This window comes from Papio anubis, chromosome 2 (assembly GCF_008728515.1).
Source record: "Papio anubis isolate 15944 chromosome 2, Panubis1.0, whole genome shotgun sequence".
Taxonomy (NCBI): Eukaryota; Metazoa; Chordata; class Mammalia; order Primates; family Cercopithecidae; genus Papio; species Papio anubis.
This window is the reverse complement of record NC_044977.1, coordinates 97,667,375-97,679,716: the sequence shown is the minus strand read 5'-3', so window position 1 is coordinate 97,679,716 and position 12,342 is coordinate 97,667,375. Positions and strand designations below refer to the sequence as shown.

Sequence of the window (12,342 nt, the reverse complement as noted above, 5' to 3'; positions counted from 1 at the left end):
CTGCTTCCAGTAATCCTGGAAATACTGGGCACTCTCTTCCTAAGTTAATGATTTGAGAGCACCATTAAAAATATGTAAAATTGGCCGGGCGCGGTGGCTCACGCCTGTAATCCCAGCACTTTGGGAGGCCGAGGCGGGCGGATCACGAGGTCAGGAGATCGAGACCAGGGTGAAACCCTGTCTCTACTAAAAATACAAAAAATTAGCCAGGCGCGGTGGCGGGTGCCTGTAGTCCCAGCTACTCGGGAGGCTGAGGCAGGAGAATGGCGTGAACCCGGGAGGCGGAGCTTGCAGTGAGCCGAGATCGCGCCACTGCACTCCAGCCTGGGCGACTAAGCGAGACTCTGTCTCCAAAAAAAAAAAAAAAAATGTAAAATTGAAATAGAAAATGTCAGAGTGCATTACATGAAGTAATGTTTTATAAAACATTCTTTTAGTTACATTTATACATATATGTTTAATGTACATCTTGTGTGGAGTCACAGTCAGAAAATGAGACTCAAAAGATCACAGCGTCTCCCCCTAAACATCTAAATACAAACCTGAATGGTTTGTACTGTCCTCCTCCCTCTGCCCTCATTTCCCAACCAGGGCTCAAACTCTCTATCCTTTCAGTACTCCATATGCACTGACAAGCTGCAGTTTGCAGTGCTACATCCTGCGTCTTGTTTCTGCAGTATTAAGTCTTCCTCTTCGTTTCATGTTCTAGCAAATCGACTTGGATTTGCTAAACTGTTTACTGGCTATCTGGTCTCAGGAGAGTTACTTCACCTCCCTAATCCTGACTTTCCTCATTTGCAAAAGTTTTCCTTTTAGGATCGTTTGTGATGATTAAATGAAATAATGTACAGAAAGCATCTGGAATGTTAAGGACTCAATACTTGCCCTTCATCTGTTCCTCCCGCCCATACACACATACACAATTTAAGGGGACCCTCTGGATCTTTGCTTCCTTTTAGAAGCACTGCCATCAGTGACAACCTCAAATCATTCTGGGGCAGATGACTGCTGGGAATATGCCTGTCTTCGTCTAACTAATGATGCTTCCTGTTAGTTTCAATATTGGAGGCTAATTTTTCAGCCTGGCCCCCAAATTCTCTCAGGACACCCTACTGCTGAGTCTGCCTCACCTCCATCTATTGCCTACAGGCTCTTAAGAATCCTGGGGTTCAAACATTGGGCCACTGGGGGACACAAGTCATAAAGACGTCTGGGGACTGGTCGATGGTCACCCAGCTGTGAATAGTGGGGCTAGCCCTGATTTGGGGACTACAGACCCCCCTAAGCCCAGGACACTCCTCAACGAGGAGCAGATACACTCTCAGGTCTTGCTCTGACTGTTCCACTGTTGGCAGTAGGTGACTCTGCAGTAGGTGACAAAGGCACTTTCTGTACATCCAAAGCAGAGAGGTATCAGCCACTTACTTCAGTCACTTTAACAGTGATTAGTTCTCAAGGACAAAAACTCTTCATTGTTAATTAATGTAGTGGTCAACGGATTTTCCTTCCAAATCCTCTTGGGGACCGAACCCAAACAAAGCGAAGAAGGGACAGTAAAAAAAGACTTGTCCTTCTGACAAGCGACAGTAAAAAAAAAAAAAAAAGACTTGTCCTGCTTGGCAGGAGAGGGTAGCAGTTTGGGCAACACTCAGCTCTATTGCCGAGTTGCAGCGAACTCACCGAGCACCCTCACACCTTAGAGGCGTCCCTCACCGCCCAGCCTTGACGCATCACCTGGCAGGCGGGCAGGCAGGGCGTGGACCTTTCCTTCCTAGCACCTGGGCCCCTACTCCAGAAGACTGCGGCTGGCCGAGCCCCCGGCAGGGCTTTTATTGTGAAAGGAGCTCCCCCCTCCCGCGCTTTCGGGGGAATGGGGAGGCTGGGCCGGGACGCGCGGCAGGGACTTTGCAAACTGCAAACGTCCCCAATAAACCGCAGAGGCTCGCGGCTGCGGGTAGGCTCCCGCAGATCCCCGCAGATCTCAGTAGATCCGGCGTGCATTCCCCACCCGCGGAGTATCCCGGCGTGCAGCGATCTCCCGAGAGTTGGCGCGGGGCCACTTGGCTGCAGGGAAGGTGTGCACCTTGAGTCCGGGAAACACGCCCCAGCCGAGTAGGCGTGCATCCTGTGGAGCCTGGCGAGCCACGGCGCCGGGGGCGGCCAAGGGGAGGCGGGATGAGTCTGCGAGCCGGCTGAGCGCGTCGAGGAGCCGGCCAGGACACCGCCGGGGACATGGTAGGACTCGCGGGAAGGAACGCGCAAGCAGAGGGTGGGGCGATCACCCGGACAGGTGGCTGCTGGCAGCGCGCAGCGGCCCTGGGCGCGCGCAGCCTGCGCGGCCTCCCGAGGCTGGAGTTGTTCCCCGAAAGTTGCATGGGGCGGCGGCGGCTTTCATTTCTGCACCAGAACTGGGGGCAACGGGCTCTACTGCCGCTCTTGGCGGGGCGGACGGTAGTAAGGGGGCTTTTATTACGGATCCTCACACCTTAACCGAACAGTAACCCACTCGCAACTCTGCGCAATCTTCATGCAATCCACAGGGCAGGGAGAGGGGAGCATTCCCTGGGGAACCCACGGCAGCCTCTGATGAGAAGCTTTTGAAGTCATTTTAATACTCTCCAAAATTTATGTGATTATGTACTATCTTTTCTAATTTAGCTATGCATTGACATTAAAAATAATATCCTAACGTTTATTACTATTGAGTTAAATTGGCTTTAGTAAGGTTCCAATCCGCCTCCCTCCACCTCCCCGACAGGAGGACTATCGGGCAGTTGTGGAAGCACTGGTGGGTCTGGAATGTCACGATGAAACCAGGGTCTTGTGGACGTGGTCCTTCCATTGATCAACCTCACAGACACTAACAGGCAGAAAAGAAAAACCCATTGAGAATATGGCCCAGGCGGCTTAGCTAAAGGACACATGCAACCCCAGGAAAGGGGCGTCCCTCAGGCCCGGCCATTGGTTAGTTGCTCTGCTTCTCTTGCAGCAGAAAACCCCTGCAACCCCAACTGGGCTCCTGCAGTTCACCAGGCTCCCCTGTCTGCTTCCGTGCCCTCTCGCCTCTTTCCTTCCCTTCCAAGCTCAGAGGGCAGATCGGAACCCCACCGGAGATGCTTCGTGGGGAGTTTCGCTGGGCCTGGAGTTTAGAAGACTGTCTAGAGACTGCGCTGTAGGATGGAGGGTCTCTGAGAGAACAGCTCCTTTGCGTGCAGGGAGGCCTGGCAGATGGCTGGAGCAGAGGTGGAGGGCTGGTCATCAGGCGCTGGGGGCTCAGGAAGGGTACCTTTGAGGCCAGGGGTGTGTGTATGTTTCACCCCTCCTAACACCTATCCAGCTTCAGGTTTTTTCTCAAAGCTGCTAAGAGAAGGAAATAGTGGAATCTTAAGCTTCAAAAGGGGGAATAATTGGGGGTACAGATGTGAAACGAAAAGAGTGGAGATATCCTATTACAAATTCCCTGTTTAAGAGCAAGAGTGTTGCCAGAACTGAGGCCACAGCCATCCACTCTGAGGGGCATTAGCATTGTGCTGGAGTCTCCTGGCTTTAAAGGCAGATGTAGCAGAGGCTCTGTGGTCTGCGGCTGAAGCAGAGTGCCTGGAGGAGAGATGGTACCTGCCTTCTGCTCAGGCTGCCTAGGGGAACATTGGTGTGTTTGCGCCACTGCCAGTGCAAGCTTCCAGTTCTGCGAGTCAGTGCCGCTTCCCCGTTTCATGTCCCTGGCTCTGGGTTCTGGTATTGTGTTAGGAAGAGGACTTGTGTCAACATTTCGTAGTCTCAGTGTTCACTTGCAGAGAGAGGGGCCTGGGGGCATCCTCTGGCAGTGAAATGGCCTTGGACATCTGAAGGCTCTCCTTTGTTTCTCCCTCTGAATGAAGGCTCCTGAGGTCCAGAGGCCACAGGGCAGCGTGGCACTGGCTGGAAGCCACATGGGAGGAGACAGGGGGCTAGGAATCCTTTGAGGATCTTAGTTTCCTCTTCTGTAAAATGAGAGATTGGACTAGATGTTATTGAAGGTGCCATTTAGCTCCAAAAGTGGGTGATATGTGAATAACTTTGAGATTGGATCTCAATTCTAGTGTTGAGCTATGCTTAGCATGAACAACTAAAAAGGTGTGGGGAAGAAATGGTTCTCAGCCCTGACTCAGGCTGCCCCCATCCCCCAGCCCAAATCCAGATGAGACCCAGACCAAGGGATGTTTTCAGGCTCTGCAGGTGAGCCCAGTGTGCTGCCAGGGCTGAGAACCACAGGGCAAGAAGGCTGAGAGAATGGGGGAAAACTGGGGCTCAAAGCTGCACTTCCCAAGGTATCCTTATGTCCATAGAGTGGTCATTCCTTGAGATAGTCCTAAAATAGTTTTTGGGAAATGATAGATGCTATGTCATTTCCCATTATATGATATCGCATATATCATATGCTATATCTCTTTGAGGGTCCTTCCGTAGAGTATCCTCTTTTAATTCATTACACTGAGATTTGAACTTGCCCAGCTTGTTTGAATATGGTATCCTTTATTCAGTAATTTCCTAATGCCATCCTGTTATTGGTCCGAGGTACGTATGATGGGAAACTCTGGGTTAGAAGTACACAAATAAAAGCCTAGAATCCTTAAATGTCTTTTTGGAAAATGAAAAAAAGAAAGAAAGAAAAGAGCATTGAGCTGCAGTATCTGTGGGGGCATTTTTGATCATCCTGCGGGGTCAGGGGTCGTGGCTTGGTATGTATTTAAGCTAAGATTGGAGCACTTGTCAGTTTCTTTCCTTGCGATGGTGGTGGGAGGTTTGGTGTTTGCCAAGGACTCTGTACTTGATGAAAAATATTGATAGAATCAGATGTATATGTGTTAGGTTAAAAATTAAAAAAGAAAAAATATTGATAGAGAAAGTTGAAACTATTACTGCCAATTAAAAAATGTTTTCCTCCTGATTTTTGAGAAAAAATACACAACTTCTACAGGAACCACGATTATCATTTTGGCATATTTCCTATTCTCTTTGAGTATTATTTTAAAGAGCTGAGATTTCACCACACATGCAGTTTTGCAGTCTGATTTGTTTTACTTCAGTTTATATCAAAACATATTTCCATGTCTACATCTCTAGAAAAATCTTTCATAACCGTACATTTAATGCTCAGTACGATGATTTTGATAATCGTCTCCCTGTTTGTGGACATTTAGGTCACTTCAGGATTGGGGCTGATTTCAGTGGCATGTGGCCACCGTCTCATTATCCATGGAAATGAGGACCTGAGTGCCCAGCTAAGTGGAAATCAGACAAATTCATAAGAACGAATTGCTCCGGCCTCTTTCTCTATCCAAGCTTTTACTGTAACTACCCTCCCAGGGCCCAGCGTGCTGTGGGAGGAGTTTCCTCTTGCCTGTCTTCACTCTGTGCTGTGGGCAGGTCATCAGGCAGGCAGCAGTGGAGGAAAGGGAGTCCCAGGGGAGCCCACACGGGCCAGTCCTCCTTGGGAGAACCAAGAGCTAAAATCCCTGGAGGTTAAGACTCAGAGGAGGAGGAGCTGAGGCTGGAAAAGGGATGTGGCCTCTTTAGGGTCACTTAAAGCCGGGCTAGGGCCCAGGTCTCCTAGGGCCCAGGTCCCCCTCCACTCCCTATGCAGGTCCTGTCACAGGCACTACAGCCCCATCATAGACTTGGATGTGGTGTGGCTTGGAGTGGCAGAGGAAAGGCCCGGGGTTTGCCGTCAGAATGGGGTTTGTGCTGGGCTAGGTTACCGTGTGGCTCTGGGTAAGTGCTGCCTTGCTCTGAACCTCAGCCCCTTATCTGTAAAAGGAGTCATTGTGAGGAGCAAATGGAGTCATGGAGGTGAAAACACTTGGTGTCTCAAAGGTGCTGTAAGATTGGGGGCTTTACAAAAGATCCACAAAAATAGGTTTGCTTTTTGTTAGGGTCTAAAACAAATGGTAAGGAAGTCACAGGCGCCTTTCATTCAATACCAGTCAAGGGGGTGCTTATGGAACTCTTCTCTAAGTAAGGATCTAGTATAGACGGAATTTATCCTCAAGTAGTTTTCTTGCTTCTTTTAAGTCCATCTTCCCATCAGGCAGGAAAACCCAGCCTGCAGATGTTTGTCCAGTCTCCCACGCACCTCCTTGCACAGTGTTGCTGACTGGATGAGAATGTAGCTCCCCGAACAGCCGCAGGCCCTTGGAGTCTAATGCTGGGGTCCCCTCATTGAGTCCCTCTGCACTGAATGAGTCCTAAAAGTTATCAGGCTCAGCTGAAGAAGAGGTTAAACTGGTACTGGAACTTTGAAATGCAGCCCATGGAGCCTGTGGGAAATTTGATCCCCTCTCTCTTCTGGGGTACAGCCCTTACTTGTAGCTCCTGCTGCATACCTAACCCAGGCTTTGTGCAGGGCTGGGCAGGGAGCAGAGTGTTTTAAACCATCCACTGGCCCCAACCATACCAAACAGGGGTTGGTCCAAAAAACAGGGATGTAGGGGATGGTGGGAACAGGTCTCACAAAGAAATGAGTTCCTTAGTTGTTTTAGGGACTAGTGAGAGAAACATGCTTCAGCTTGGCCTCAAAGATGCTGACAAATCCCTCCAAGTAGGTCTGGGAGGCCCAGTATCCGCTCCCACCTAAGGTACTAGTAGAGAAACAGAGTGCATCAGTTTTCTTTGAGGCATGGTTGCTGTGAGTCACCTGGGGCTGTCTTTGCTTGGATCATCTTGTGATGTGACTGCTAAAATGTTTCCGCCTAGGGAGTTTAGGACGTGATCCCTTCATTTTCTGGATGTGTCTGCACAGGACTGCGTGTGAAGGACCACTTGGCCTGAGAGTGAGAATGAGAGGGAGACATGATTGTGGGAAAACCCCAGGACGCCCTTCTTTATGTGGATTTCACTTCCTATCTCTCTCTCTCTCTCTCAGACACACACACACACACACACTCACTCTCACACATCACACACATACTCATACACACACACGTGCATGCACACACACACTCACGCATGCACACATACTCCTGGGAGTGGCCTGGGATCTGATCCTATTCCCCAGAGTCCAGCTGAGTGGAAGATGGAAAGTCTTTATGATAGCATCTGGTGAATCCTGGGGTCAAGGAGGTTAAGAGTGGAAGGGAAGCAGGATGAGGGCTGATGTGAAGGGTGAGGAAACAGCAGGAGTGTAACCGAAATGCAGATTCAGTCACTCACCACTTGTAGAGTCCAATTAACCAGAGTGAGGTCTGGTATAAAGAAAGTGACTGTATTCTAAAGCTTAGCCTAGAGGAAGAGGTACAGGCTCCTGCCTTTAAGGATACTGCTTTGCTTTAGAGCAGAAAGCAGGGTCCTTTAAAGGGATACTTGGCATGAATGGCATGCAGGGGAGTGAGCAAGCCGGTGGGGGTCTCCATGACTTGCTTGGGTGCCTTATCTACCAGGGAGTTGAGCTAGCACCATCACAGGCAGATCTAGGTTGTAAGGTCGTCGTTGTCTTGAGATACTCTGCAGGTGGGAGAGAGTTTTGGAGTGGGCATAATTTAGGTTGTAAATTGACTGTTATCTCTCGAGGCAAGCTCCTGGTGGAAGGTAGCTCAGGCTCTGGAGCTTCTAAGTAAGCACATAGTTAGATAAGCTTTTCATGTAGGGAGTGTTTAGTGAAGGGAAGGTAGAGCTTCTAACTGCATTTCTAAAGAGCTAAGTAGGAAGCAAGGATTGAGGGAAAAAGAAGAAAGAGAGAAGAAGAAATAATTTTAAAAAATTTATTCTCTTTGTCTTAGACAAATGGGGGTACTCGGTTATAGGGGCCTCACTCTGATCTCTAGGCCTTCATGAGCTCTGAAGGAATGAGTGTCTCCATGGGCAGGGGCTGAGTCTTGCTCCCAAGTGGCTTTGGAATTCCTGAGTGGCATATCAAGAAGGCCACAAAAGGAGGATTCACGTTCAATGTGTAAATGTGTGTTAATGCTCCCTCTGTCTCCCTGCCGCCTTGTCATTCATTCATTCATCAATTCATTTAGAAAGTGTCTTCTTTAAGCCAGACATTGTGCAGGGCAGAAAACAGAAAAATCAAAAACACATACTCTGCCTCTGAGGAGTACACAGTCTATTGAGGCTGCCTGTGCGTACGTGTGTGTGTGTGTGTGTGTGTGTGTGTGTGGGCAGAGGTGGTGGGGGCAGGTGGTAGGTGGTAGGTTCAGGGGAGAGGGAAGCACAAAGAAATGCGTCAGCCCTGTAGGCCAAATGTTCTGCTGAAGATACAGAGAAAGGATAGATCCAACCTGAGGAGTGAGTAGGGCAGAGGGAGGCTCCAGGACAGGGAGTATCTGAGGAGGATCTGGATTCTGTCAAGGGAAGAAAGGAGAAGCCACTGTACATCTGTTAGAATAGTTAAAAAGTGAAACAAAACACCCTGACAACCTCAAGTACTGGTCAGGATGCCAGCAACAGGAACTCTCCTACATGAAAGTGGGAAACAGTAGAAAGCAGTTTGTTAGTTTTTCATAAAAAGTTAAACATACACTTACCATATATCCCAACAATCCCATTCCTGTGTATTTATGCAGGAGGAATGAAAACACATGTCTACAAAAAAACCTGATGCAAATGTTTATAATAGCTTTATTTATAATTGCCCCAAACTGGAAACAACCCAAATGTCACTCAACTGTAGATTGGATAAACTGTGGTATGTCCATACGGTGGACTACTCCTCAGCAATAGAAAAGAACCATAGATCCATGCAACAATGTGGAGGGATGTCAAAGGCATTATGCTGAGTGGGAGAATCCAATCCTACGGGTTACATACTGTGGTATTCCTTTTATATGACATTCTAGAAAGGGCAAAACTATAGGGATGGAAAACAGATCAGCAGTTGCAGGGGTTAGGGGTGGAGAGTCTGTGATTATAAAGGGGCAGCACAAAGGAGAATTCTGGAGTGATGGAAGTGTTGTGTCCTGACTGTGGTGGTGGACATGCATATCTAATACATGTGTTAAAACTCATAGAATGATACAGAAGAGTTTCAGTTTTACTGTATGTAAGTTAAAATATATATATAACAAAAAGAAGAGGGAAAGAGGCATTCTAGCAGAAGGAACAGCACGTGCAAAACCCCTGGAGGCAAAAATGAGCTGTTAAAAGTTGGCTGGGAAGGAGCTGGGCTGGGACCACAGGGGAACTTCCTGGAGATGGGACTGGGGCCAGGGCCTGGTTCTTGGATGTGGGTGCTCTCCCCACCCAGCTAGGGGTTTGTGTTATTGTCCCTAGGGCAGAGGGGACAATGGAAGGGCTTTTGAGCTTGGAGAGGTGGGATTGCATTTGCATTTTAGAGAGCAGTTTTGGGGACTGAGAAGAAGGAGTGTGATCCAGGGGGCCAGGATGGAGGTATGGATTCTGTAGCAGGCTGGAGGAGCAGGTAGGAGGATGTTTGGGCAGGAGAACCTCCAGCCCTTGGTAATCTCAGATGTGGAGGCTGAGAGCAGGTCAGGAGTGACTCCAGGTTCTTGTTCAGGCATCTGGATATATGGGTCTCTGTCAGCCTTCCTCCTTTCTCTTCATTTTTATTTAAATTTAGCTTTTGGTGTTTCTTTTCTAGTCACACTTAGAAATTGTTAGGAATAATGCTCAAATCCTAAGGAAATTGAAGATGCAAACAAAAGATTCTTAACAAAGCAATTTTACTTCTGTGCAGAGGGTTTCCTCCTTGGCCAGTTACCATGAGAGCACACCTGAACAAAGGGGCACGAGAGCCTTTATTCCTGACACTAGTCCTGCCCCTGTACCCTTTCCTCATTGGCCGGGGTCGGGTCATACAATCTAAACTAATCCTGGTGGGCTAAACATTTGATTTTTTTTAGATAGGGTGGGCACGTAAAAGAAAGTGGAGAGGAAGGGGAAGGGGGTGTCTGTAATGAGCTAGAAAGTAAGTCCTCTTTCCAAATAAGGAAAGGAACGCGAGCTGGTACTGATAACGCCTGGTGCTGTGGCGTGCCTGGGCATCTAACAAAGGCAAAAAGGAAAAAAAAGGAGAAAAAAGTGGGGGGTGGGGAGTGGGTACTATGAATTACAGAATAAAAGATTGATCAGATTATTTGAAGAGAAACCGCATCATATCCCACCAAATGATCATATATAGAAGTCACTTAACAAAGATACTAATCATTTTAGTTCTATAAAATCACTTATGTTATATTCTTAAAAGCAATGGTGAAATGTTGATACTTCTCCTTTAAGCCTTTGAACTGATTTTGTACATATTGCCTTGATAATCACAAGAGTAGGATAGAGAGAGGCTGGGTGTGGTGGCTCACACCTGTAATCCCAGCACTTTGGAAGGCTGAGGCAGACAGATTACCTGAGGTCAGGAGTTTGAGACCAGCCTGGCCAACATGGTGAAACCTCGTCTCTACTAAAAATACAAAAATTAGCTGGGCATGGTGGCATGTGCCTGTAGTCTCAGCTACTCGGGAGGCTGAGGCAGGAGAGTTGCTTCAATCCAGGAGGCAGAGGCTGCAGTGAGCTGAGATTGAGCCACTGCACTCTAGCCTTGGTGACAGAGCGAGACTCTAGCTCAAAAAAAAAAAAAAAAAAAAAAAAGGGATCGGGGGTAGGATAGAGAGAATTCCAGTGATAATTGTGTGTATAGGTTTATTTATGTCCCCCAAGCCACCTTGCCTGTGGTCCCTGATGCTCTCCTGCAGCTGGTATAGACACCTGGCTCCCTTCCTTCTGGCCTCCAACCCAGCTGACCACCACTGCTGGAGAGTGGGTAGGGGCTGTGGCCGCTGCATCCTTCCTAGCCCAACTTCTCCACCTGCCATGGGCTTGGATTTCTGCTAAGTGGCCGCAGGAAGGGGCTGTATCACATGCTGTTTACTTGTGGGCAGTTTTTGTTTGGCTTTTGAGGGTGTTTGTTTGCAATGAGCAAACAGCCTCTTCAGAACCTGATTCAAATCCTCCCATCTTGGGGAAGCAGGTTCATGGTTCTGTAAGAGCCAAATTGGGTAGGGATTTTTCCAGAAATGCCATCAGCCAAAGAACTGGTCAGAGACAGCAGAGGGGATAAGAGTAGAAGAGAGAAAGGGAGGGAAAAACGAGAAGAGTCAGAGCCAGAGACACAGGGATGCGAGATGAAGAGAGTGAGGCACAGAGACAAACGAGACCAGCTCTGTGGAGAACCCTTCACGTCTAGGCATGGTTCTGAGCCAGGCAGGCGCCCCTTTCAGCTTGTGAGCGTGCCATGCAGCGGGGCTCCTGGACTGCGTGGAGCACACTCTTCTGAACTGGCTTTCGTCAATGTTGTTGCCCTTTGGCAGAGCAGTGCTGTTTTCTGCTGGCCTGGATGGACTGAGGGCTGACTGCCACTGCCTCTCTGTGCTTCACATGCTCCAGGGCTGTCCCTAGTGTCAGCTCTGTGCTCCTGCTGGGGGAGGCATTATCAGCAGGACAAACCCAGTGGTTCCACTGGCCAGTCTTGCTTCTAGCTAGACTGGCTTTGCAGCAGTGTTGTGAGTTGACTTCCAATGCACTGGGCACTAGGAAATTCTCAAGATATTCTGGCAAAGTAACTGTAGTGTTTTTAAATGCTTGGTAGTATCTTTGAGATGGGAAGGGAAGACCCAAATACAGCCAACCCATAACATTAGAGGGGCGTAATTTCAAAAAGTGCAGAAGCCGCAGTCCCTTTCATTCTTATCTACAAAGGAGATGAATGAACTGCAGCCCAGGGATAATGTGATAACTCTTACTGGCCAGGTGGAAGGAAAGGGGGAGACGTTGGTAGGGGGAGAGGGTTGCAGGGAGGAGCAAGGAACACATTTCCTACAGAGCCTGGGAAAAGGCGCATTAATGGATGGGGCGGGTCCTCACGTTTGCTTTCTGTCTCCGGGTCTGTGCAATCTCTTTCTTCTAGGTGCCCCATTCTGTCTGTCTGGACTTCCCTTTTAGGGTTCAGAATGCCATTGATCTTTCTTTTTGGTGAATGTAGACTTGAGGTAAGATTCTTAGAAACTTGTCCTTTTGCATATTGTCACTACTTCTCTTCCTGACCTGATCATAGGGGAACGTTTTCCTCGATTTTCCTTTTGGGCCTGATAGGGTTTTGCAACTCTCTTGTTTTATCTCTGTCTTTTGTAAATTGTAAGAGCAATACCTGCTTATTGTGGAAAATCCTACCTGCTTTTGGGTCTCTTTGGAGGAGTCTCTGTGTGGTGTTCCCAGCCTTAGACTCACAGCATAGACAGATGGACCTGCTGGGAGGTCTGCATGGTCAAGAGTCCCTGTGCAGGGCCAGGTGTGTTGGCTCATGCTTGTAATCCCAGCACTTTGAGAGGCTGAGGAGGGAGGATCCCTTGAGTTCAGGAG

General features: G+C 48.5%; 1 protein-coding gene across 1 annotated transcript in view; it reads left to right on the top strand.

The window, feature by feature from the left end:
- The first annotated feature begins 392 nt into the window (after window positions 1-392).
- Window positions 393-12,342, top strand: part of GASK1A (golgi associated kinase 1A) — an 81,833-nt gene continuing 69,883 nt past the window's right edge. The window contains exon 1 of the mRNA XM_017954693.3: window positions 393-2,235. Coding sequence (XP_017810182.3) covers window positions 2,233-2,235 — 3 coding nt within the window. The 5' untranslated portion in view covers window positions 393-2,232. The remainder of the gene's footprint in view (window positions 2,236-12,342) is intronic.